The sequence below is a fragment of the Pelobates fuscus genome, chromosome 1, assembly GCF_036172605.1.
Source record: "Pelobates fuscus isolate aPelFus1 chromosome 1, aPelFus1.pri, whole genome shotgun sequence".
In the NCBI taxonomy this organism is placed as follows: domain Eukaryota; kingdom Metazoa; phylum Chordata; class Amphibia; order Anura; family Pelobatidae; genus Pelobates; species Pelobates fuscus.
The window spans coordinates 465,258,751-465,284,084 of record NC_086317.1 but is presented as its reverse complement, the minus strand read 5'-3'; the positions used below and the strand labels follow the sequence as shown (position 1 = coordinate 465,284,084).

Here is a 25,334-nt window from a genome sequence, read left to right as displayed (position 1 = left end):
GTGATGTTTGTCAATTACGCCGCCTATAATTATAGTTGAAATCTCTTCACTTCCAACGAAGGGTCATTTCAGTATGTTTCCTAACTCACACGGACAGACACAATGTGTGCAGCGTTTCTTATTGCCACTTCGTTACTTATTGATCAGCTTTCTGTATCGCACACACTCCTTGAACTGGGAATTGCAGAGAGCTGACAAGGGATGTCTGAACAAAGTATACAAATTGGAAACATTTACCAAGTTAATTATTTTACTGATCAGGTATTTTGACTTAAACAGATCACATGTTGGTGAATAAACCCACATTGATCAAATTTTCCATATTGGAATTAAAGGGCCGTTTTATTTCTCCTATAGTTTCTTAGGGACATGTTTAGCGACCCCGTGCCACCTCCTTTTTACATATATATATAAATATTAATTTTCTTACCGTTTTTGTAGCGCTGCCATCATGCCGGCGGTATCTCGTCTTCTGTGTTGTCGGCTGGTCTTCTGACTTCTTATTCATTTTCTTGTCTGATTTAAATGATTCTCATGGAGATGCGAAGTGCATGCGCACCAAGCACTCCTCCAGTCAGAAGCTGCTCATAGACATACATTGAATACTTGATGTGATGCAGAACCTAGTGCTTTATACATCACACTACAAAGCAATGTACTGCCCCTGCAGAGCCTAGCGCTGCATTCTATACACAGCAGAGCCTAGCGCTGCATTCTATACACAGCAGAGCCTAGCGCTGCATTCTATACACAGCAGAGCCTAGCGCTGCATTCTATACACAGCAGAGCCTAGCGCTGCATTCTATACACAGCAGAGCCTAGCGCTGCATTCTATACACAGCAGAGCCTAGCACTGCATTCTATACACGGCAGAGCCTAGCGCTGCATTCTATACACGTCAGAGCCTAGCGCTGCATTCTATACACGGCAGAGCCTAGCGCTGCATTCTATACACGGCAGAGCCTAGCGCTGCATTCTATACACGGCAGAGCCTAGCGCTGCATTCTATACACGGCAGAGCCTAGCGCTGGATTCTATACACGGCAGAGCCTAGCGCTGCATTCTATACACGGCAGAGCCTAGCGCTGCATTCTATACACGGCAGAGCCTAGCGCTGCATTCTATACACAGCAGAGCCTAGCGCTGCATTCTATACACGGCAGAGCCTAGCGCTGCATTCTATACACGGCAGAGCCTAGCGCTGCATTCTATACACGGCAGAGCCTAGCGCTGCATTCTATACACGGCAGAGCCTAGCGCTGCATTCTATACACGGCAGAGCCTAGCGCTGCATTCTATACACGGCAGAGCCTAGCGCTGCATTCTATACACGGCAGAGCCTAGCGCTGCATTCTATACACGGCAGAGCCTAGCGCTGCATTCTAGCGCTGCATTCTATACACGGCAGAGCCTAGCGCTGCATTTGTTCCATAAGCAGCACCTTGTGCTGTATTCACGCAATAGAACCTATCACTGGATTCTTACACAGCAGAGCCTTGCGCTGCATTCTAAACACTACATAGTAATTTTCTGCCTCATTCTATGCTTCAGAGGCCAGCTTTATATTCTTTGCACTACATAGCTTTATGCTGTCTCCTTTATTTGCAGAGCCTATCTGCTATAAACCTGTTCTACCACCTTCCCGTGTGCAGAGCATTGCTCTGCTTAATTCCCATTTGTAGAGCCTTATATTGCCTTTTTCCCCTGTAGACTGTTGGGCTGTCGCCTTCCCATCTGCAGAGCCATGTAGTGCATCCTACCCCCTGTATAGCCTTGCTCTGCCTTCTTCTCATCTGTATTACCTAATTCCCCCACGTAGTTTATGCTGCTTCCTTCCCACCTGGAAGCCCCATTTTGCGTGCGGGATGATACATAAGTAGCTTAATAGAAAGCATCAACTACTGGGTCTTGTAGAACCTGCTATATAAGAGATCATTGGTTATCTGCTGGTTTTAAGGGAGCCAGAGTGAACAGATAATCGTTTAACTGGGTAATCCTTTTAGCATCATCCCCCTGCTTTTTAGATTGATTAGAACAGCACCTCAAAATCAATCTCTCAATGCAGGCAGTGCATCCGTACTCTCTGATAATCCTCTGCTTTGCCAGATAATTAATATTAAGGTGGTCCATCCTCCTCTAAACATTGATTTTCTGCCATAACACTGGATTACACTTTACCGCCGGTCATATTGCTGATGAGTGTATAGTGCCAGGCAGCACATATAAACCGTCAGCCAACGATCCACTGTTTATTCACAGGACAGTGCATAGGGAAATTCGTACCAAAGTTAGGATATTAAGACCTCTCTGCTAGCAGAGTCCCGCCAATCGATTCCCAATATTTATTGCATAGATTCCAAAAGTAGCATAAATTGTTCATCACCATGTCTGTTTGTGAATGATAAATTAGTAAAGTCTATGTCTGCGTTTTAGTTTTTCTTTTTTTCTTTATTTGTATAATTCTATCTCTAAGTGAAACCTGTTTTTACCGTGGAAAATAGATTCCATTAAGTGAAAGTCTCCCTATATGTGTTGTTCTATGAATAATTCCTTCCTGGTCTTTTATACATGGAGAAACTGATCAGACGTGACGTCTCTCCAGACACTGCGAATGCAAAGTGATTGCTTCAATAATCCTACCCTGTCTGACACTGAAATGAGTTGGCTCACAAGGTAGGATTAGTGTAAGTGCCGCCATCATAAAGCGAGAGATTTTCTTAATTGGCATCATAAAACAGGATTTCTCGCAGTACTGTCCCTGCGCTATAAAGATAGACTTTATTGAATGTCGCCTGAAAACCTCATTCATTTTTTATTTTTTTTCCAAAAACCCAGAATTCTCATGAAACAAAAATTGAAAATAAAAACTTGACCCCTCCTGACAGGTGAGCTTTATGTATGGCTAACCGCCGTCTATCGCCTTGTCTTTTGTCCCATACGGAGGAACAATACGTGGGGAGGGGGGAGAGAGAGCAAAATTTTAAAAATATATATATTTATTTTCTTATAATTGCACAGGACACGTATAGTTGAGCAGGCTTAAATATAGTGAAGCTAGTTTGTTTATTGGTTGAGCTTCATTATGGGAACTGCCCTATCAAAATCTTTTCAAAACGCAATAAATAGGGGAAAAATGGACATACATAAAATTTTTTGAACTTGGTGGGAAAAGCAACCCTTTCCCAGCATTCTTTAGATCATTCTAAACAATGTTGTCCTTCAGTGTTTGCTATTGAGTAGGAAAGATCAACCAGACAACAAAATGCATGGCTGATTGAAATTGAGTTTTACTCTGCTATTTCACGGCGGACGCTCCTCTAGTGGCGGACGCTTCTCTAGTGGCAGTCACATTGACCGCCTTTACAGGCAGGTTAGCTGTACAATGAAAACATTGCCATTCCTGCAGAACGGCAATGTTTTTAGCTGCAGAGTTATAACAGGGGGCACGTGGCCGCCAGACCACTTCATCGAGATGAAATGATCTGGATGCCTAGAATTTTCCTTTAAAAGCACGTTCCAAACACTATAATCACTAGCCTCTAGTGATTATGGTGCCAGGAGTGCCATTGCTCAATCCCATGGTAAGAATTTAGTACAGTTTTCCTGGGTCCCGCTGGACACCTATGGCAGCAGTCCCTGCTTTCCAGTCTTCTTCTGCACAAGTATCTGGTTAGCTTTACAGAGCTAAGATGGACCATGCAGAACCACTCTCATTGGCTGAGATCAACAACTACCCTTACTATGCTTTGTTCTACAGATGCATCTCCTACAGAAGACCCCAACACCTGGGGGACCCAACTATACTGAAATGGTTTGAGCCACACATTCTCCATTCCTTTCTTGAAACCCATCAACTTTCCCTTCTATGATACCCATTTAAATCTTTATTTTAGTAGGATACCCTGTCCTAATATTCCTAAATGGTCTTTCCAATGATGATATACTCTGTTTTGAAAAATGCACACCCATTCGGATTCTTGCATACGTAACACATCTACATTGACTCCAGCTTGACCCCTCTAGGGGGTTACAGGAGAGGAATCTTTTTTCCCTCTTGAGAAATGTCTGTCTATACCCCTGCGATAAACTTCCATATCTCTATAATATACCGGTACTTCCTTTTAGCTTGAATGTCCCTATGTAAATTCTCAATATTTTTTCCAAATCTCTACCACAAACTCTTGATCTAATTCTGAACGAGTTGACTCAACCAATAGCTCTTTACATTTTATATATTTTTTTTGCTTTTGTTTCATAAACATTGTTTTGTTCTTTTTTTTAATTTATTTTTTTACACACGTTTAAAGCGGATGTGATAACAGCATATTTGACCCGAGATATTGTATATACACATATTTTTAGTATCCCTTTAAGCACAGAACTGGTCTGCTCACTTAACGTTCATCGCACTAATACAAGCCTGAAGGATATTGTTACCATGACCATAACAAAGAAAAGACTTTGGATCATTTTGTGTCAGTGAGCCAGGATTCTAAACATTAAGCTCAGCACACAAACAGTCACAGTGATGTTATACGATTTAGTATGCCTCCAGCTCTTTGCTTAATCCAGTGACCTGCACCACATTTTCATGCAAAAAGAGCACCCTGTGGTATAGATTATCTACACGCTAAGGAACAAAGTCTAAGCATAAAAATGGAGAAATGATCAAAAAAGAATCCCTTTTCATAATATTGTGCCCAGTGCAGTGCTACAGATCAAATGGAAAGCAGAGTAAGAACAATGTAATGGAACACAACGGGTACAATTTCCCATTATGTATTATGGGGAGGGATCCAGCAATTTATGTTCAGAATCTGAACAGACTGCACCCAATGAACTCTGGAATTAAAGGGACACTATGGACACCAGAACCACAACAGCTTAATGTTGTGGTTCTGGTGTTTATAGCCTGTCCCTGCAGGCTGAGCACTGTAAACACTGCCTTTTCAGAGATATTGCTGCCTACTAACACTATGTGCTGGGGCAGCATTTGCATTCAGCATCTGCACGCTTTGCATGGAGTCACTAAACACTATAGAGATGCGGATTGGTGTAGCTCAGCCTTTTGTCATGCATGTGCGGTAGCCTCCCAATGCTTTTTTTCCTTTGGGAAAGCATCGGATTGGCTGAGATCATCAAGCTTGATGATCTGAGCCGTGGAGGCCTGTCTCACAGTGACAGTGGATAGAAGTTAAGTAAAATACCTTTTAACTCCACTCCGAGGGGGGCCAGAAGCCTAGACAGGTACTCCAGAACTATAATGTATGAATACATATTTGTATTTCTAACACTATTGTGTTAATTTAGCTTAATCTGTCAATAACTGAAAATTTTTGTGTTTTCTGCAAAGGAGAATTAATAAGATGTAACGATCCCTACAACTCAAATTTCTTACCAAAATAGAAAAAAAAAGCAAAAATCTGTTTTAGATCCTAAATTTTGCAAAATGTATTTTAAAGTTTAGTACTAATTCCCATTGCTTAGTGAATGTGCCTCTACGTCGAGTTAGCTTTGCAATATTTGTATATACTCATAGACTGCCTCATTAATGCCAGGTTTTGCTACTGAAGAGGCAATATTCTAAAAGTGGGGCAGTAACCTGGGAACCTGCAGAATGTGCCTGTGTGATCTTTGGCAGTGAACAGATCTGCTGGCCACCGGCCCCGCCAGCGCTGATGTCACCATCGGGGGTCTTTGCGAAGTCCCAGATAATGACAGTGCCACTTTAAGCAAAGATACATTTTAGTTGCCAAGTTAATATATCCAAAATCCTGTTGTGAAAAGAATTCCACACAAGGGCAGATCACAGGCATCGTGGACAGTTAGTAAAGTTGGCGAATTTAGCCACTGAAGCAGATGGTTGCATGTTCCTGAAGCTCCGGGCTTCATGCAACTGAAAACCCGAATATTGGAGCCGTTCCCCAGACTAGCTGAACTTGGGAGATATCACAAGTTAGCCCAGAAGACATGGGGTGCAAAACTAAAAAGCCCAAGACCGACAGACCACACATGAGGATGAATATCGGAGAACTATGAAGTCGGGCGCGAGCAGGCCCAAAATGGCCGCCCTCTCAGGAGGCTGCTCAGACCTCTCCGACGAGCTGTCAATAGAGGGTGAGGAGAATTACAAAGCTAAAACAGAGTCCACCGGCACCAGACTCAGATCCAGTTACCACCGCTATACTGAAAGAGCTCCTGGCAGACTTAAAACACACCATCCAACCAGACATGTCAACGATCCGCAGCGGCCTACAGGGCCTGACAGGCTGCATTAGAGTGTTGGAAGAAGCCTCACACAAAGGCACATGGAAACACTTCAACAAGCTGTCCGGAAACTACAAAGGCCGACCCAAACATATGAGCGTAGCTTTGCGGCACAAGAGAATATCCAACGCCGGAACAACTTAAATATCAGTGATTTCGGCGGACATTCCAGAAGCCGAATTACAGCACCTCATGAGAAGACTTCTGGTAGCATTGCTGCCGCCCCAGCAGGCTAAGGCAGTAGCTCTGAATGGTCTCTTCTGCATCCCCAAACCGGCTAAAGCACTGATGCTCTACTGAGAAACCTGGTGGTCCATTTCCAGACCGGAACGGACAAAGCAGCAGTGCTAGCGGCCCTCAAGGGTACATCGCTGTTCCAATTTGAGAATATGTCCCTGGCCTTCTATCAGGACCTCTCAAGCAGGACCATGGCATGGTGGAGGTCCCTTAAGCCTTTGACCTCAAATCTGCAACAATGAAATATACGTTACTGCTGGTGCTTGTCACGCTTACTCCTGATCATACACGGAGACTCCACTTACTCACTACAGGAGGATCTACAAGATGCACCAGCGTTGCTGCAAGACCGCAGGACAGTCTGTCCAGTAAAGACCCCACCACCGCACAGAAACCCCCACATGCATGGAACTCGGCAAAAATGACCTCGTTCACCCCGCGATAGACCCCGTTGGACTCAAGGGCGTCTACCTTACAAGCTTAAGTTTTATTTTCTCTTGTGTTATTCTACAACTTTAACTGATTGTTGCATTTTCTTTTAGATAACTCCCCTAGGCCATTTGACCGACCGTAACAAACACCAGTTTACTCTGCCCCCCCTCACCTCCCGCCTCAGGTACCGCTACCTAGTTCACACCACCTATTTGACAAGTGAGGTGTTACAATCTTAATTCTATACCCATAGCTGACACCATACCCGAATATGCATGGGGTTACGTACCTCAACGGCCAATTCATCTGTATATGTATGCAGTCACTTTCTCACTCCACCACACGCAACATGCCTTCCTTAGCCCTGGCAGAGCAATGTAGACGCCGGAGGTACAGTAGCCTGCCCTTGCCTAGCAAATGTGTACAATTTGGTTAGCTGCCTGTTTAATTCCAATGCAAGTCCCAAACCTCATGTGCGACTACACGTCTTAACTAAGCACACCAACATGGCAGTTCACCTAAACCAGCCTACTGGTTCTCTAACCACTATTCTGACACAACTATCTCTTACTTTAAAGGGACACCATAGTCACCTGAACAACTAGCTTAATGAAGCAGTTTTGGTGCATAGAACATGCCCCTGCAGCCTCACTGCTCAATCCTCTGCCATTTAGGAGTTAAATCCCTTTGTTTATGAACTCTAGTCACACCTCCCTGCATGTGACTTGCACAGCCTTCCATAAACACTTCCTGTAAAGAGAGCCCTATTTAGGCTTTCTTTGTTGCAAGTTCTGTTTAATTAAGATTTTCTTATCCCTTGCTATGTTAATAGCTTGCCAGACCCTGCAAGAGCCTCCTGTATGTGATTAAAGTTCAATTTAGAGATTGAGATACAATTATTTAAGGTAAATTACATCTGTTTGAAAGTGAAACCATTTTTTTTTCATGCAGGCTCTGTCACTCATAGCCAGGGGAGGTGTGGCTAGGGCTGCATAAACAGAAACAAAGTGATTTAACACCTAAACAACAGTGAATTGAGCAGTGAAATTGCAGGGGAATGATCTATACACTAAAACTGCTTTATTTAGCTATAGTCATTTAGGTGACTATAGTGTTCCTTTAATATAAAAATGTACATGTATACTAACTGCTACTCCTTGGAATATATGTTGAATTCCGATTGTATTTTGAAACCGCTGTTGTGACGAACTGAAACAATTTGTTAACTTGTGCACAACAAAAATTAAAAATACCCCAAAAAAAATTTTTTGTAAAGTTAACAAATATAACCAGTGTAAGGAGCATAATCATTAATATACAAGGGGCATAAGGACATGAAAACTGGAAGAAAGTTAAGGTTGCTTTAAAGAGTATTTCTATTCAAATACAACCCTCCTTAATTAAAATACGTATATAATCTGTTTATGCACTTTTCTTTCTTATTTTCTAGTTTGCAATCTTTTATTTAGATGCATATTTTATTTATTTTTTTTAATTTTATTATTGATCCTGCTAAAGTTTGTTCCCGGTGGAATGATCAGGACATTTTCTTACGAATTCTCCTGGAAACTCTTTAAATCCATTTCATACAGTATGGCACACCGTATGCCCACATAACGGAATGACTCCAAAGCTCTTGGCATTTTAACAACTCACCAAGACGAGATTTCTGAGATTTTCTGAGTTCCCATCTGCCAGATGTTACGATGGAGAAACGGCCATATGGACTCTTTTTTTCTTTTGCCATAGCCGAGTGAATCTGCAACTTATTGCCAAGTATACCACCTGAGGTTTTACCAGTCTGAAAGGGTTAACTCCTTCAGTGCCAGACGATTGTGTCCAAAACTGTGCATTTAATGCAGTACGACTGCATTGCAAATAGAGCTATATTCATTTTACCTTCCCCCGTGTACAAATGAGCTGTTGTATAAAATAGCAGCGATACATTTTCAGTTTTCTTATTGTTATGTTCCGGATTGGTTGCTTAATTTGTCGAAATTGATACCTGTGTTTAATGTGTTATATAGATAACCTTTAAAGTGCTTTATTGAGTCATAACATTGCTGTAAAAATGTATCGAGTACACAGAGTATTAAAAAAAAATAAAAAAATTGAAATTGCAAATTCGGCAACATACAGATTGCACCACTGTAAAGAACATTATTTTGATCTCTGTATATAATAATATTTCATTTGTAGAGGGGGGGGGGGCGGCAGTACAGTGGGTACGGGAACCTAAAAGTGGTCAGAAAACCGACCAATTAAAACCTGCAATGTTTCTAAACTACATGTGCTTGTGATGTTCAGCCATCCTTGAAGTTAGCCGTGAATCCTGGAAAATATACATTGAAACATTTGGGTTTTCTTTCGTTAGTCTAGAGGGCAGTCATCATCCCCGTTCTTTTTTTTTTTCTCGGACTGAGTCCAGGTTCCAGATTTGTGGTTTCGCAGTTTTAATAACTTTTTGCTGCTTTTATTTTTGTATTTTTGTTTGTTTTTTTAACACCTTTCTGTCTATAGACTTTACTGGATGTGTAAGTGGTCTGGGTTCCTATTAGACTGGCACATGACTCGTTGCTTCCTTTAAATTGGACACCTTTTTTGAGTAGGGTTCTCCTCAAGTCTTACTTCTGCCTTACCTCAATTTGTTGATTATAAACGTATTGTTTTGTTTCTTTATCTTTTTATATTCCCATTGTACAGCGCTGTGGAATATGTTGGCTCTATATAAATTATAATAATAATTATTGTGAGAATAACAGCAGTGTTTCTTTGCAGATGGCTTAGTGGACTGCATGGATCCTGATTGCTGCTTACAGCCTTCCTGCCAAACCAGCGCACTGTGTTTAGGCTCACCCGATCCCCTGGATATCATCCAGGAAACGCAAGCTCCAGTGTCCCAGCAGAACCTGCACTCCTTCTACAGCCGGATCAAGTTCCTAGTAGGGAAGGACAGCACTCACTACATTCCAGGAGATAATCCTTTCACTGGAGGGTGAGTGGATGTTTAATTTTTTTATTATTGATTATTATGATTACTGATGTGACTGTTACCCCCTTACTATACCCATTTTTATTGCATTTAATGATCTACTGGATTGGTAATCGTGTGGAATAAACAGACCAGCAGCCAGTCCAGCTATTGTAGGGTTTGAAGTCATGAGAATTTGAAGTAAGAAGTTTTAAGGAAAACTTTAAATATGAAATACTTCATTTTGTTTAACAAATGGCTGTTTATCAAATGACCCAGTTTGGGATTAATGATGGTTGTGGTTCCTCGGGGCACCATGGTTGTCTGAGAATCATGAGATGTAGTTCATACACAGTGACGGTGTGAAGTTTCCCATCCTTGGTCTAAATCATTCCTCCATTATTGAGTATTTTATCAGTTATATAGAACCTCTTGTACAGAATACCTACGCACAGTGTGCTTGCACTAAGTAATGGATACATTGTATTTACAGCTCGCACACTCACTAACGGCGAGTTGGGATATATCTGCCGTCTAAGGTGGGGAAGCAGCCTCCTGAGAGATATTTCTCCATTCCCTCTGCATTAAGCCGAGTGATTTCTTTAAATTACTGTTCCTCTATTTTATGAGGAATTTTACTTTGATAAAACGCCCCCTTTTTCCCCTTGGTAGAGGTCTCTAAAACATTTTGACTTTTAAGAGGCCTGCAGTAAAGCTTGAAGGTCAGAGACGTCGTATTTTCCCTACACTGCGAGGTCCTGGGAATACCAAGAAGAGATATATGGCGACACTGCTTGTTGCGGATTATCAAATTAAAATTCACGGGGCTAAACCAAAAATACATAAAACACTGTTGTCAAAGGATTTAAAGAAGACACATTTCTTATTATAAATATAAATTGCTGGGGATTGTGCTGCTTTTCCTTCTCCACAAAATCTGTTATTTCAGATCTGTTATTTTGATCAGTCACTCAGTGGTTATGGCACAGCACGATCAGAGGGAAGGACCCTAATAATACCAACTGTATGTGTGCGAGTTTGACACTTTGCTTCGTGATGCTTATAAGTTCACATTTAGCAAATCACACAGCTCAAACAGACAAACATGAGGCACATACTGGGTGTTAATACATAATATTGTAATCTGTATTCCTATATAGAAAATTCACCATTACGTGACTAATGAACTAGTCCTCGGACAAGAAGGCAAAGGTTGGGTATTTGGATGCACATTGGAATGTGTAGAGGATTTTTTTATGGGACAGGCTGAACAGTTTTGTTAGTTGACTACATTAAATATCATGGGAACTGAATTAGAATTTGGTCTGGAGAGAGAAGGGTGGGAATGAGTTGGAAAAAGAAAGGGTAGTTGATACCTGGAGCATTCACATTCAGCAGAAGATGGAATGGCTAATTCAAGAAATGTATGGAAGAATGCTTGAGTTGTAGATATCATGGTGGCATGATAAATAAATAATAAAAATGGGTTGAGATTTCGTTAAGGACAGAATGGATTGGTGGATAGGTTGTTCTCTGCAATCCTAGCACAGTAAATGACACACTTATTGTATAAAGAAAGTATGTGTATGTGTATGTGTTAATGGCTAGTTGTGTGTGAGTTGGTGACTACGTATGTGTATATGTTAATGGTTCGTTATCTGTGTAAGAGGGTGACTGTATATGTGTTAATGGCTAGTTATGTATGTGAGTGGGTAACTACGTATATGTGTGTGTTAATGGCTAGTTATGTAGGTGAGTGGGTGACTACGTATGTGTATGAGTTAATGACTAGTTATGTGTGTCAGTGCATGACTACGTATGTGTTTGTGTTAATGGCTAGTTGTGTGTGAGTGGGTGACTACGTATGTGTATGAGTTAATGACTAGTTATGTGTGTCAGTGCATGACTACGTATGTGTTTGTGTTAATGGCTAGTTGTGTGTGAGTGGGTGACTACGTATGTGTTAATGGCTAGTTATGTGTGTGAGTGGCTAGGTATGTGTGTGAATGGGTGACTACGTACATGCATGTGTTAATGCCTAGTTGTGTGTGTGTGTGTATATATACGTTAAAGGAATACTATAGAGTCAGGAACACAAACATATATTCCTGACCCTATAGTGTTAAACTCACTATTTAGGTGGCTTGCCCCTCAGCCCCCTTAAAAGGAATTAAAACTCACCTTATCTCCAGGGTCGCGTGAGTCTGCCGGTGCTGGCCCAGCCCCCGATTCGCCTCCTTGATGACATCATCAGCATTACCAATTCTTAGCCAATCCAATGCTTTCCCATAGTGAAAGCATTGGATTGGCTAAAATCGGCAAGGAGGCGGGATGGGGGCGTGGCCAAACACTGTTTTGGCCAATCAGCACTTCTTTATAGAGATCCATTGAATCAATGCATCTCTATGAGGAAAATTCAGCGTCCCCATGCAGAGCGTGGAGACGCTGAACGGCAGTGCTGCCTACTGTGAAGCACTGCCCCAGGAAGCATCTCCAGTGGCCATCAGTGGAGTGGCCTCTTGGAGGTGTCCTTAGGGCCAATGTAAACACTGCATTTTCTTTGAAAAGGTTGATTGCATGAAAATGCCTGAAGGCAATGATTATACTATAAAGGTGACTATAGTTCTCCTTTAATGGCTAGTTGTGTGTGAGTGACTACGTATGTATATGTGTTAATGGCTAGTTGTGCGTGTGAGTGAATTACTATGTGTGTGTGTATATATGCTAATGACTAGTTATGTGTGTGAGTGACTACGTATGTATATGTGTTAATGGCTAGTTGTGCGTGTGAGTGAATTACTATGTGTGTGTGTATATATGCTAATGACTAGTTGTGTGTGTGAGTGACTACGTATGTATATTATGTATATGTGTTAAAGACTAGTTATATGTGTGAGTGAGTGACTACGTATTTATATGTGTTAATGACTAGTTATGTGTGTGAGTGGGTGACTATGTACGTATGTATATGTGTTAATGGCTAGTTATGTGTGTGAGTGGCTACGTATGTAGATGTGTTAATGGCTAGTTATGTGTGTGAGTGGCTACGTAAGTAGATGTGTTAATGGCTAGTTATGTGTGTGAGTGGCTACGCATGTACATGTGTTAATGGCTAGTTATGTGTGTGAGTGGGTGAAGGCAGGATATGTATTTGTCAGTAATTGTCTTGTAACGCAAGTGGGCGTTAGAACACGTGTAAGGCTAATTTAGTATGGTTTTATGGTAGCTAATTTGAGTGTGGCTTAAGGTGTCTGTGTCACTTAATAACAATTTAGCTTGGATCCCAAATTCTACGGAAATTTGCCAAACCTTAAGATAGACTGATGAATGGAGACGGTATTACATAAATGTGCATTTACACATTTCTAAACACTTTCCCGTTGATCTCCATGCGTTACTTGGAGTATTTATGGGCTGTAATTGCCTGCCTAGAAAACGTGTAGCTCTTGCCGCATCCTGTTCAGTGTATCTCCTTGAAACACTCTGCATGCCTTCAGCAATTAGACTTGATGTATATGTCCTAATGTTTTATCTCTAACTCAATTATCGAGCTTTCTAGGAAGGCAGTCCGGTACTTCCTAATCAAATCTAGGTCACCTTATGGATTGAGATAGAGAGCTGACTGTTCTCCACCTGCATTTGCATTAGTAATCTTCATAAATGCTTTCTTTATAAAAAAAAAAAAAAAAAATACTTTATAATTAGTGTATGCAATGTATGACATCCTGGGTGCTATCTGCAATGCCAATCACCTGGGGCTAGCTATCAATCATTGGCAAAGTAGGTAGGTAGACCAAATACCTCAAGTAATAGGTCATTGAAATGCTTCGTTAGTAGGTCATACATGGACAATAGGAGGATCATGCAAACCACGTATGTAAAATGTGCATAGGGTCCCTCCTAAGTAATCTGGATTCTTTATAAGGGCACCGCTATTTGTTTTATGCAGTTTTAAGGCTGGCAAAGTATTATAGGAATTTTAACTACAACACCTTGGGGATCAACTTTCATATCTGCCCTTAAAATGGCATATTTAGCAACTGTCCATTTATCTTTGCATTGTAATAAGTCATAACTGCACATTTTGTATGTTTTAAAGGGAGATGCATCAATTGATTTTTTTTATTTTTTTTTTACTCGGCTAGCAAGCACTTTTAAACAAATACACAAACCAAAGTAAAGTAAGAAAAACATTGAAAAGTATGTAATACATGTTTATAAACTTACTATAAACTTGGTCAGATTGCATTATTGGGCACGCCTCTTTCTTGTTGTATAAAAAAAAGGTTGCACATATCACAGATAAATGATAAAGTAAGTCTGTTTAGTGGGTATTTTACTGCTCAGGGAGTGTGGATTAAAGAAGTTCTCAAGTCAACATGTTAGTCATGTATTGTGACTTACAGGAGGTGTGGGGAGCTGAAGTGAGTGTGTGGTAATAGGAGATGTGGGGAGCTAGAGAGAGTGTGTGGTAATAGGAGGTGTGGGGAGCTAGAGTGAGTGTGTGGTAATAGATGTGGGGAGCTGGAGTGAGCGTGTGGTAATAGGAGGTGTGGGGAGCTAGAGTGAGTGTGTGGTAATAGGAGGTGTGGGGAGCTAGAGTGAGCGTGTGGTAATAGGAGATGTGGGGAGCTGGAGTGACCGTGTGGTAATAGGAGGTGTGGGGAGCTAGAGAGAGTGTGTGGTAATAGGAGGTGTGGGGAGCTAGAGTGAGTGTGTGGTAATAGGAGGTGTGGGGAGCTAGAGTGAGCGTGTGGTAATAGGAGATGTGGGGAGCTGGAGTGAGCGTGTGGTAATAGGAGGTGTGGGGAGCTAGAGCGAGTGTGTGGTAATAGGAGGTGTGGGGAGCTAGAGTGAGCGTGTGGTAATAGGAGATGTGGGGAGCTGGAGTGACCGTGTGGTAATAGGAGGTGTGGGGAGATAGAGAGAGTGTGTGGTAATAGGAGGTGTGGGGAGCTAGAGTGAGTGTGTGGTAATAGGAGGTGTGGGGAGCTAGAGTGAGTGTGTGGTAATAGGAGGTGTGGGGAGCTGGAGTGAGTGTGTGGTAATAGGAGGTGTGGGGAGCTGGAGTGAGTGTGTGGTAATAGGAGGTGTGGGGAGCTAGAGTGAGTGTGTGGTAATAGGAGGTGTGGGGAGCTAGAGTGAGTGTGTGGTAATAGGAGGTGTGGGGAGCTGGAGTGAGTGTGTGGTAATAGGAGGTGTGGGGAGCTGGAGTGAATGTGTGGTAATAGGAGGTGTGGGGAGCTGGAGTGAGTGTGTGGTAATAGGAGGTGTGGGGAGCTGGAGTGAGTGTGTGGTAATAGGAGGTGTGGGGAGCTAGAGTGAGTGTGTGGTAATAGGAGGTGTGGGGAGCTAGAGTGAGTGTGTGGTAATAGGAGGTGTGGGGAGCTAGAGCGAGTGTGTGGTAATAGGAGGTGTGGGGAGCTAGAGTGAGTGTGTGGTGATAGGAGGTGTGGGGAGCTGGAGTGAGTGTGTGTGGTAATAGGAGGTGTGGGGAGCTAGAGTGAGTTTGTGGTAATAGGAGGTGTGGGGAGCTGGAGTGAGTGTGTGGTAATAGGAGGTGTGGGGAGCTGGAGTTAGTGTGTGGTAATAGGAGGTGTGGGGAGCTGGAGTGAGTGTGTGGTAATAGGAGGTGTGGGGAGCTAGAATGAGTGTGTGGTAATAGGAGGTGTGGGGAGCTAGAGTGAGTGTGTGGTAATAGGAGGTGTGGGGAGCTAGAGCGAGTGTGTGGTAATAGGAGGTGTGGGGAGCTAGAGTGAGTGTGTGGTGATAGGAGGTGTGGGGAGCTGGAGTGAGTGTGTGTGGTAATAGGAGGTGTGGGGAGCTAGAGTGAGTGTGTGGTAATAGGAGGTGTGGGGAGCTGGAGTGAGCGTGTGGTAATAGGAGGTGTGGGGAGCTGGAGTGAGTGTGTGGTAATAGGAAGTGTAGGAAGCTGGAGTGAGTGTGTGGTAATAGGAGATGTGGGGAGCTGGAGTGAGGATACTGCCCATGTAGTGTGGGGAGCTGGAGTGAGCATTTAGTAGTAGGAGGTGTGTGGAGCTGGAGTGAGGATGCTGCTCAGGTAGTGTGGGTTATAGGAGGTGTGTGGAGCTGGAGTGAGGATGCTGCTCAGGTAGTGTGGGTTATAGGAGGTGTGTGGAGCTGGAGTGAGGATGCTGCTCAGGTAGTGTGGGTTATAGGAGATGTTTGGAGCTGGAGTGAGGATGCTGATCAGGTGGTGTGTATTAGAGGAGGCGTGTTGCTCGGTTAGTGTGGGTCCTTTAACCCCTTAAGGACCGTTAGGACGGTTCCGGACAGTCTTTGGCATTTTTGCATTGCCGACCGATGACAGTCCTGAACTGTCCTAACGGTCTTATGTACTTACCATATCGCCGTTGTTCCCTCGGCGGTGCTCCCGGTGTGGGGAGACTGCCTGCAGCCCAGACTGTCTCCCCGCTGCGGATTAGGACCCCTGTGGCCATGTGATCGCTCAACAGAGCGGTCACATGGTCACAATAGGTGTCCTAGTGTCTGCCTGCAGGGGGACTGCCTGTGCTGACAGGCTGTCTCCCTGCTAGTGTAAAATCATTAAAAAAATAAAAGTTAATGTTAATAAATAAAAATATTATTATATATGTGTATATATATGATATATAGACATATATTATATTTATATAATATATGCCTATATATCATATATAATGTCATACTAAGTGTTTTCTTATATTAATATATACATATATTAATATAAAAATACACTTATAATTAAATTACACACGTATATATATATAAAATATATAATAACTATATATATATATATATATATATTGTATATATATTGTAAAATACAAATAATAAGTACATTAAATAAAAAAAATAATAAAAATGTTAAAAAAAATTATATCTATATGAAATTTTATTCTAACTGTATTTTGATAGTAATATATATATTTATATCAAAATACACTTAGAATAAAATTGTATATATATCTATGTATATATAAATAAATAAAAATAATACAAAATATACATCTGTCCATATACAAAATTACATAATAATTATATAAATATACATGTAGACTTCAAATATATAAATATGCATATTTATTTAAATTCTGCGTGCGTATTTATGTAATATTTTTACATAATTAAGTAATTTTATTAATTGCAATTTGAGGGACCTGCCTGCCAACCCAGGCCGAAATTGCAGAGAATTTAATTTGCTAGCACTGTATTTTACCCTGTAACTTTCTATGACACCCTAAAACCTGTACATGGGGGGGGGGGGGTACCGTTCTACTCGGGAGACTTCGCTGAACACAAATATTAGTGATTCAAAACAGTAAAACCTATCACAGCGATGATATTGTCAGTGAAAGTGACTTTTTTCAAATTTTTCACACACAAACAGCACTTTTATTGATGATATAATTGTTGTGATACGTTTTCCTGTTTTGAAACACTAATATTTGTGTTCAGCAAAGTCTCCCGAGTTTAACAGTACCCCCATTTAAAGATTTTATAGCGTTTTTGAAAGTTACAGGGTCAAATATATGGGTCAAATATTTCTACATTGAAAATGGCCAGGTTGGTTACGTTGTCTTTGAGAGCGTTTGGTAGCCCAGGAATGAGAATTACCATGATGGCATACAATTTGCAAAAGAAGACAACCCAAGGTATTGCAAATAGGGTATGTCCAGTCTTTTAGTCACAAACACTGGCCAAAATTAGCATTCAATTTAGTTTTTTACTTTTTTCACACACAAACAAATATGAACGCTAACTTTGGCCAGTGTTTGCTACTAGGTGGCTACTAAAAAAGACTGGACATACCCCATATTGAATACCCTGGGTTGTCTACTTTAAAAAAAAATATGTACATGTGGGGTGTTATTCAGAGATTTTTGACAGATAATAGTGTTACAATGTCACTATTGATACATTTGCAAAAATGTATGTTTTGAAACCGCAATATCCTACTTATACCTATAGCCCTATAACTTGCAAAAAAAAGCATGTAAACACTGGGTATTTTAAAACTCGGGACAAAATTTTGAATCTATTTAGCAGTTTTTTTTATTCGCTTTTGTAGATGAGTAAAAGATTTTTCAAGTAAAAGTAAAAACACATGTATTTTTTCATTTTTTTTTCATCATATTTTTTATTTTTATTTTTTATTAAATTACATGAGATTATATAAATAATGGTATGTAAAGAAAGCCTTTTTTGTCCTGAAAAAAAAAAATATATAATTTGTATAGGAACAGTAAATGAGAGAGCGGAAAATTACAGCTAAACACAAACACCACAAAAGTGTAAAAAGAGGCCTGGTCGCAAATGTACAACATCGCAAAAACAGTCCGGTCCTTAAGGGGTTAAGGGGGACAAAGATTGATGATCAAACAGTGGGTGCAGCTTACATTGTGTGGGGAGAGCTGTAAAGAGTTCTAGAGAGTCAGAAAGTGTGACCTCAGGAAGTGTCCTAGCTTTCCAGAGAAATGATTTAAAAACCAAGGGGAAAAAGCTAAGGGGAAACCGGACTTCCAGTATTGGCCAGCTTTGCTTTTCACACATTCCAGTAATGTGTATTTTACATGTACGCATATATTAAATCATACAGCGTGTATAGGTTTCCATGCAAAGGAGCTACTTCCTCTTGCTTAAGCAATGAACTAAGAACTTTAGATTTCACGGTATTAGTGCACAAAATCGGAGTAAATCTATTATATTGTATTGCACATAGAAAAATCCTGATAACATTTAAAACAATATAGATGTATATATTTTTTTTAAATATCTGCAAATAAACCAGGGAAAACTCGATAGATTTGTATCACGGAAGTGAGCTGTTTGTGTGCTACACCCCCAGAATACAAAGCAGATTGTCTGATTGAAAATCATGGGAAAACGAGTCATTGTCGTTATGGATAGACGAAGCTTTTAGCGATCTCAACCAAAACGTAAAAAAATTCCACACGTACAACTTCCTTTACGTGCAAATGCATAACCACTAACAAGACTTTATAGAAGGCAAACAGCGCTGATTACGACATGCATAATTAATGAACTCAACGATTTTTCACAGTTAAGTGGTTAGACTGCTTTTACGGCCAATGCAGAGTGCAGAATCAAGTAACCTTACGCTGTAAAATAAAGTGGGAAAAAAATGATATTTTAGGGCCCATTTTAAGCCTATAAATTTCACCTCTTGGGAGTTATCTCGTCGTCCAAGTGAAAGCACCTCATGTGCTAATGGAATAATTGAGATTTTCCAAGGGTCAAAGTATCTTGACTGGGGAAAAAAATACCATAACAGCATCTCACCTCGTATATAAAAATACCCACATCCGCAAACTTAACTCTTAGCACTTTATCTTAATAAGACTCGCACATAAACTGCACTGTTAAACCCATAAATGGTGGAGGGAAAGACAAAGCTGTATAAAATTCAATTGAAGAGATATGACCAAAAAGGAAGAAAAAAAAAAAAGATTGTTTCTTGCCAAAAATTCCTCACACCTTTAACACAAAGGGGGAATTATCTTGATGGATAGCAAATGTTGTATAAAGTAAAAATGTGTTTCCAGAAAGCAATCGTACATTCACATTATACATACTACAGTCATGTTTATCGTTGCATTTTAATGAAAATCTCTGTGTGTGTGTCTGTGTGTCTGTGTGTCTGTGTGCGTGTGTGTCTGTGTGCGTGTATTTGTATAGTAAAGTGCTGCAGAATATGTTGGCGCAATATAAATGATGATAATATTATTTATTTTTTGTAATTCTTTATTTTCAAAGACAGAATATTCAAGCAAGTTAACAGTACATGGGCTTATGCAAAAGCCAAAGTTCACGTTTTACAGCAATTTCACATTGGTACAGAAAAAAGAAGTTGGTTCGTTAGGTGATCTTGTTTCTGTTCAGAGTTCTGCTTTGCGGTCTTGTTCTATCAGGTTTTTAACATTTATATACAAAACAAAACTGGTTTAAGTGTAACCTTAACCAATATAAAAACAATAGGTATGGTGGAGAGATTCCGTTGTCTTGGAGTTCTCTGTGGGGTAGCGGGGGAGGGGATACTGACTATGGTCTCTGGTCTTTTTTGTTGTGTAACCCATAAGAGATTTATCTACCCCTGTGTCCCTGGTATGCCAGTGTTTCAAATGAGTGGTGTGTAGTCCCTCTTCGTGAATTTTGTCCGGCCATCGACTTTCCTTTGTGTATATCCTTCAGGTTGGTGGGGTTGGGAGGGTGGGTGTGTGTTGGAGAGTTCGTCGGTAGGGTAGGAGATAGGGGTAATAGTCGTCTTCTCTGTGGGGGCGTGTTTTGGCATTTTACAGTATGTGTTTTTCTGTATTCAGATTGGTTTTGTGCTCTTTTGTGGGGGTGGGGGGATTCTCACAGGGGCAATGTTAGCCCTGAGGTAGTGTTATGGGTGAATATTCGTGGATGGTAGGTAATGTGCATTTCTGAGGTTCTATTGTTATGCCTGATTGGTGTTTCTGGTATTACTTCCGTTTTGCAATGATGGTTGTTTAGCCTTGTGATGTGTTTGTCTCACCATTTGGTCCCTTGTCATTGCTGGTTATGTTATATGGTAGTGGGTCAGTGTTGTATATAGTGCGGGTGTCTCTTAGCCCGTGCTTCTGGCGGTCCCCCAGACGTTCGCCCCCAGTTAAGGCCCGTTCCGATGGCTTCTTCGGAGGTCATGCTTAGTCTGGTGTCTGGTTTATAGTGCGGGGGGAGGAGGGAGAGGCAGGAGTCGTTTTAGTTGAGCAGCCCTGGACTGAGTCTGTGAGTGTGGTTGGTATGGTTTGTTCCTTTCGTGTGGTGGCCTGGTGGGTTACAGGGTGTGGTTGGTATGATAATATTATTTTTAATATTGTCATATAGTAGCAGAACATTTATATATACAGGATTATGCACTCAAATGAGAATCCAATGCGAATTTCAAATTTAAATCTTTGGGCCTTGTCAACGAGGTGTAGCTGATAGCTCTCTAGGCAGAGTGCGCCCCTTCTAGGTCCATGCCTGGATCACCCCTTTAACCTGGGGAGAACAAATTTAGTGCAACAAAAACAAGATTATGAGAACAAATAAAAGCTTAGAGGAACTCAGCTTGTCCTTCGCTAAATCCCCACTCAGGTCTCAGAAACGTTTTTGCTCACTTGTGCTATTACAGAGAGAACCAGATCCAAAGTAAATCAGACTGATCCCATCCATGAGGGCAGTTCAGAACCAAAATGTCAGCAAGTTCTCTTTGCATGAGAGATACGGCATCCCCGGAGGATCATTTCAGCCTTCTTTGGGCCTTGTCAGTGACGCATAGTAGCCTACTTGAAAGCTTAAAGGATTTTTCCAGTTAATATATTTTGACCTTAAATATTAAATTAACTTCTCACTTTAGTGACTAATACTGATAATGTTTATTTAATTTGCTGAACCTCCTCTCGTGTTTAGTAGCTTTGTGTAGATACTCCTAAATCACTCTTCATAAACCACACCAAAAAATGTTGAAGATTTTTTTTTTTTTAGTCTGATTTCAAAAATATCACCGTAATATTAATAGAAACAGTGGTTACACCGCTCTTCTTATTTTTAATGATTGGCATTTTCAGAACTCTGTTCATAAACGTGATTTATTATGTTGTTTATACAGTTGGCAGTTAAGTCGGTTTTGGTTTTAGTTTATTAATTTTGGATATAATCTGAAATTCATGTTCGTGAATAATCCTGTCTTAGCCTGACTATTACTTACAGACCTCAATGCAGTATCATAAAGCCTTGATAGTTTTATTGATCAGGAGGAATTTAGTTTATAACATTATTAAAGAGTCCCGTCCCCCCTCCCCATCTCTCTCTCTCTCTCTCCTTTTCACTTTCTCTCCCATTCCTCGTCTTTGACTTTATTATGTTGTGGCATGTGCCTTCAATTCTATCTAATACCATTCTAGTTTCCCTTGGTTTTGGTGGTCTTGCCATATGGTTTTACTTTCATGATCAAAGACTCTGATCAGTGCCCTGCTGTGTACATTTCTAAGCCGCAGTAAAGAACTCATGTTCTCTTGGAATCTTACCAAAATGAAGGATCTCTCTTTGCATAAGAGATCTTGTCTGTCTGGTAATTATGGGACTTCCAGTCTAAGAACAGCAAAAGGAAAGTCCAAGAAATAAATTGGACATTTCTTACGATATAAAAAAAAAAAAAACATAATTAAAATCTTTAAATCTCGGTAGGTGGTCTGAGCTTCTGGACCAAGATAAGAGTCCTTCAGTATTACCCTTTAATACTGTTATCTCTCGCTTTGATACTGTTATCTCTCGCTTTGATACTGTTATCACCAAATCTAAAAATACCAGTGCAATACGTAAAACTAGTTATGGTTAGTAAGCTGTCTATAAAATCACATCATGGGACTAAAGTCTGAGAGGCTTAGTAATCTGGTGTACATCACTAACGTTTTTGATGTTAATGCTACTGCAAGTTTACAAGCTTGATGTGTGCTTTTTATGGTAAGTGGTTCTAGTAAAGCTTAAACGGAAAATGCTGGTAAAAACAAAACTAAACATTTGTGATTATCATCGTGTTGGGTATGATTTTTTTTTTTTATGTTTAGATAGTTATCAAAGCAAAAACAAAACACAATTGCAGTTCCATCGTATAACTATTGACTGTGAACAGTGTAAGCAGATTTGTTGCAATTGATTGGGGATTAGAATCCTTTCTCTTAGCCATTTAAAGGGACACTATAGTCACTAGAACCACGTCAGCCTAATGTAATAGTTCTGGTGTCTATAGCGTGTCCCTGCAGCCATTGCACTGTAAACACAGATTTTTCAGAGCAAAGGTTGTGTTTACATTACTGCCTAGTCTTGTGGAAGTCCCTCGGACGGCCACTAGAGGTGCTTTATACTGCAGTGCTGGCAGTGAGGAGATGCTGATTGATGCTCTACAGCGTTTTGCTGTGGATGCGCAATAGCCTCCCAGTGCTTTCCTATAAGAAAGCACTGGATTCGCTGAGATCATCAAGATTAATGATCTCAATAATGGACGTGGGGGCCACCTGCACGAGACCAGCGTGGCGTGGGAGAAATATCACCTTTTTACTGCAATCAGAGGCGACCGGTCACTTAAACAGCCACTTCAGGACTACAGTGCAAGGAATACATGTCAAAAAGAGGACCTTCTTTTTACACATAAAGCATTTCAGGAAGTTGCTTTAGGGGTCCGGAGTGTCCCTTTAACTCTTTGTTTATATATTTTGTTTTTACACAGCAGTTGCAGTTTTACCTGTTTACGACACCTTGCCTAGCAGAATGTAATTTAGAGTTTGATATTTAAGTTAAACTCATTAGTGAGGGGGATTCTGACACAACAGAAATGTTATTTATGGGTTTGCCTTCAAGTTTTGAAACAGTTTCATAGATTTCTTATATGGTAAAATTTGAAAGGCACAAATGTATTTGTTAACCTTCTCGACCTATGATGAATCCAACGGGGCCTAAATAGGTTTATTTGTGGTATTATAGCACCAATACCAAGGTCTTCTGAAGGAAATCACTGACTAAATTAGCTTAAACAGGACCCCAGGGTGCCTCGCTCATATTGGGTAGCTGTTCTTGCCTAAAGAAAGGACATTTTGGTGTCTAGGGTTCAGTACTTTAACCTTCCTGTCCTGGAGGTAGCTACAAAAAGAAGAAATTCTGAAATGAAATGTGTGGAGTTAAAGGTGACTGTCAAAGATCACAGGTTCCTGAAAGCTATTTCTATCCCAAATTAGTTATTTATGGAAATTACACTTTACTATTTAAAGACTGAAACATGGTTGGTATTTTTTAATGCATTCTTCAATTCTTTATTATTTAATTATTCTTTTAACATTTCTTTATTTTTGTTCTTTTTTTTTAATGCATTCTTCAAGGCAAAATTAGAATAGAAATTAGCAAACAATGAGAAATTGAAGTGTATTTTAATTTTAGTTGGAGTTTAGGTAGGAATACCATGGATATATTAAATTCCCCGTTCAGTTGGGTGATGTTCAGAAGACATCTAATGAACATGAGCACCCTGCACTTCAGTGGGTTCTGTGTGTCATCTGGAAGATGATGCGGGGCATATCTCCTTCACTGTACCACATAATTCCAGGAAGTAACAGTCTGTTGTGGATATGACATGTTATAATTGACCAAATGCTCTGAACAGCGTTTTTCAGTAACACTCTCACTCTCCGAGGGTCTAAAAATTCAATGTTCTGACTCTGAATCTGTCATATCCTCAGTGATAATTATAACTAAATTTCCTATCTCTTGGCTAGATTAAAATATTATTTAAAATCTTATTTAAGCAATTTATGTAAGGAACATCTATCAGGAGGCAACCTTCTGCACTCCAGATGGTGTGGACAATGTTGGCAAAGAATCAGGGGAGATGTAGTCCACCGTATCTTCATTATACAAATATATCATGGGCCAATACAAACCATTGTGTGGAAATCTATTCACAAACCGGACTTTACATAGGACACGTACATAGGACACAAGGTCATGCGTTTAGACTGGAAGAATGAAGATTTCGTCTAAGGCAAAGAAAAGGTTTTTTTACTGTAAGAACAATAAGGATGTGGAATTCTCTGCCTGAAGAAGTGGTTTTATCAGAGTCCATACAGATGTTCAAACAGCAACTAGATGCATACTTGCAAAAACAGAATATTCAAGGATATAATGTTTCAATGTAGGGTGTAATAGCTTCGTGATCCAAGGATTAATCTGACTGCCATTCTGGGGTCAAGAAGGATTTTTTTCCCCTAGTTTGTTGCAAAATTGAAAGTGCCTCGAACTGGGTTTTTTTCTGCCTTCTTTTGGATCAACAGCAAAAAACAAATGCGAGGAAGGCAGAACTTGATGGACGCAAGTCTCTTTTCAGCTATGTAACTATGTAATATCTGAAGTGCCGAATGTTGCCTATACCTGAATTATAGTTGGTAGCCACTTTATATCTGTGAAGAATAGACTTCCCTCTAGATGTAAGATCATTCAAATTTGCATCTGCGGGGACAGCTTCACCTTGAGACCATATAAATTTGGAAAACTCTCATAGTTCTCTGACAAGGAGATATGACGAGAATCTATGGCTTTTACTGACTTAAAGACACACATAGCCTTTTTTTTTTTTTTTTAAATGTTTAAAACTCCCGTTGGAATCAACCTAACCTGCCAGAGATGTGAAACTTTGCAGTTCGGTTATTTCTGTTACGTTTGGCATTCTCGTCTTATCTAAACCTCATTTTATCAGCGTGATCTGAGATATCCGCTCACTGGGGTTCCAGTTTCCTTTGCAGACACAGTAAATAATGCAGCTGTTGACCTTTCTGGGTGCAATCTAGTCCGGCACACCCTACATGTTATCCAGATTTATTCTGTCATATCCCAATAAATAAACTACTCTAGT

The 25,334-nt window shown here is 40.4% G+C and overlaps 1 protein-coding gene across 1 annotated transcript in view; it reads left to right on the top strand.

Moving 5' to 3' along the window:
* The window catches only part of TENM4 (teneurin transmembrane protein 4), a 1,183,725-nt gene that overhangs the window by 1,101,146 nt on the left and 57,245 nt on the right, over positions 1-25,334 (top strand). Inside the window, exon 20 of the mRNA XM_063431236.1 lies at positions 9,715-9,931. Within this exon, the coding sequence (XP_063287306.1) occupies positions 9,715-9,931 (217 nt within the window). The remainder of the gene's footprint in view (positions 1-9,714; positions 9,932-25,334) is intronic.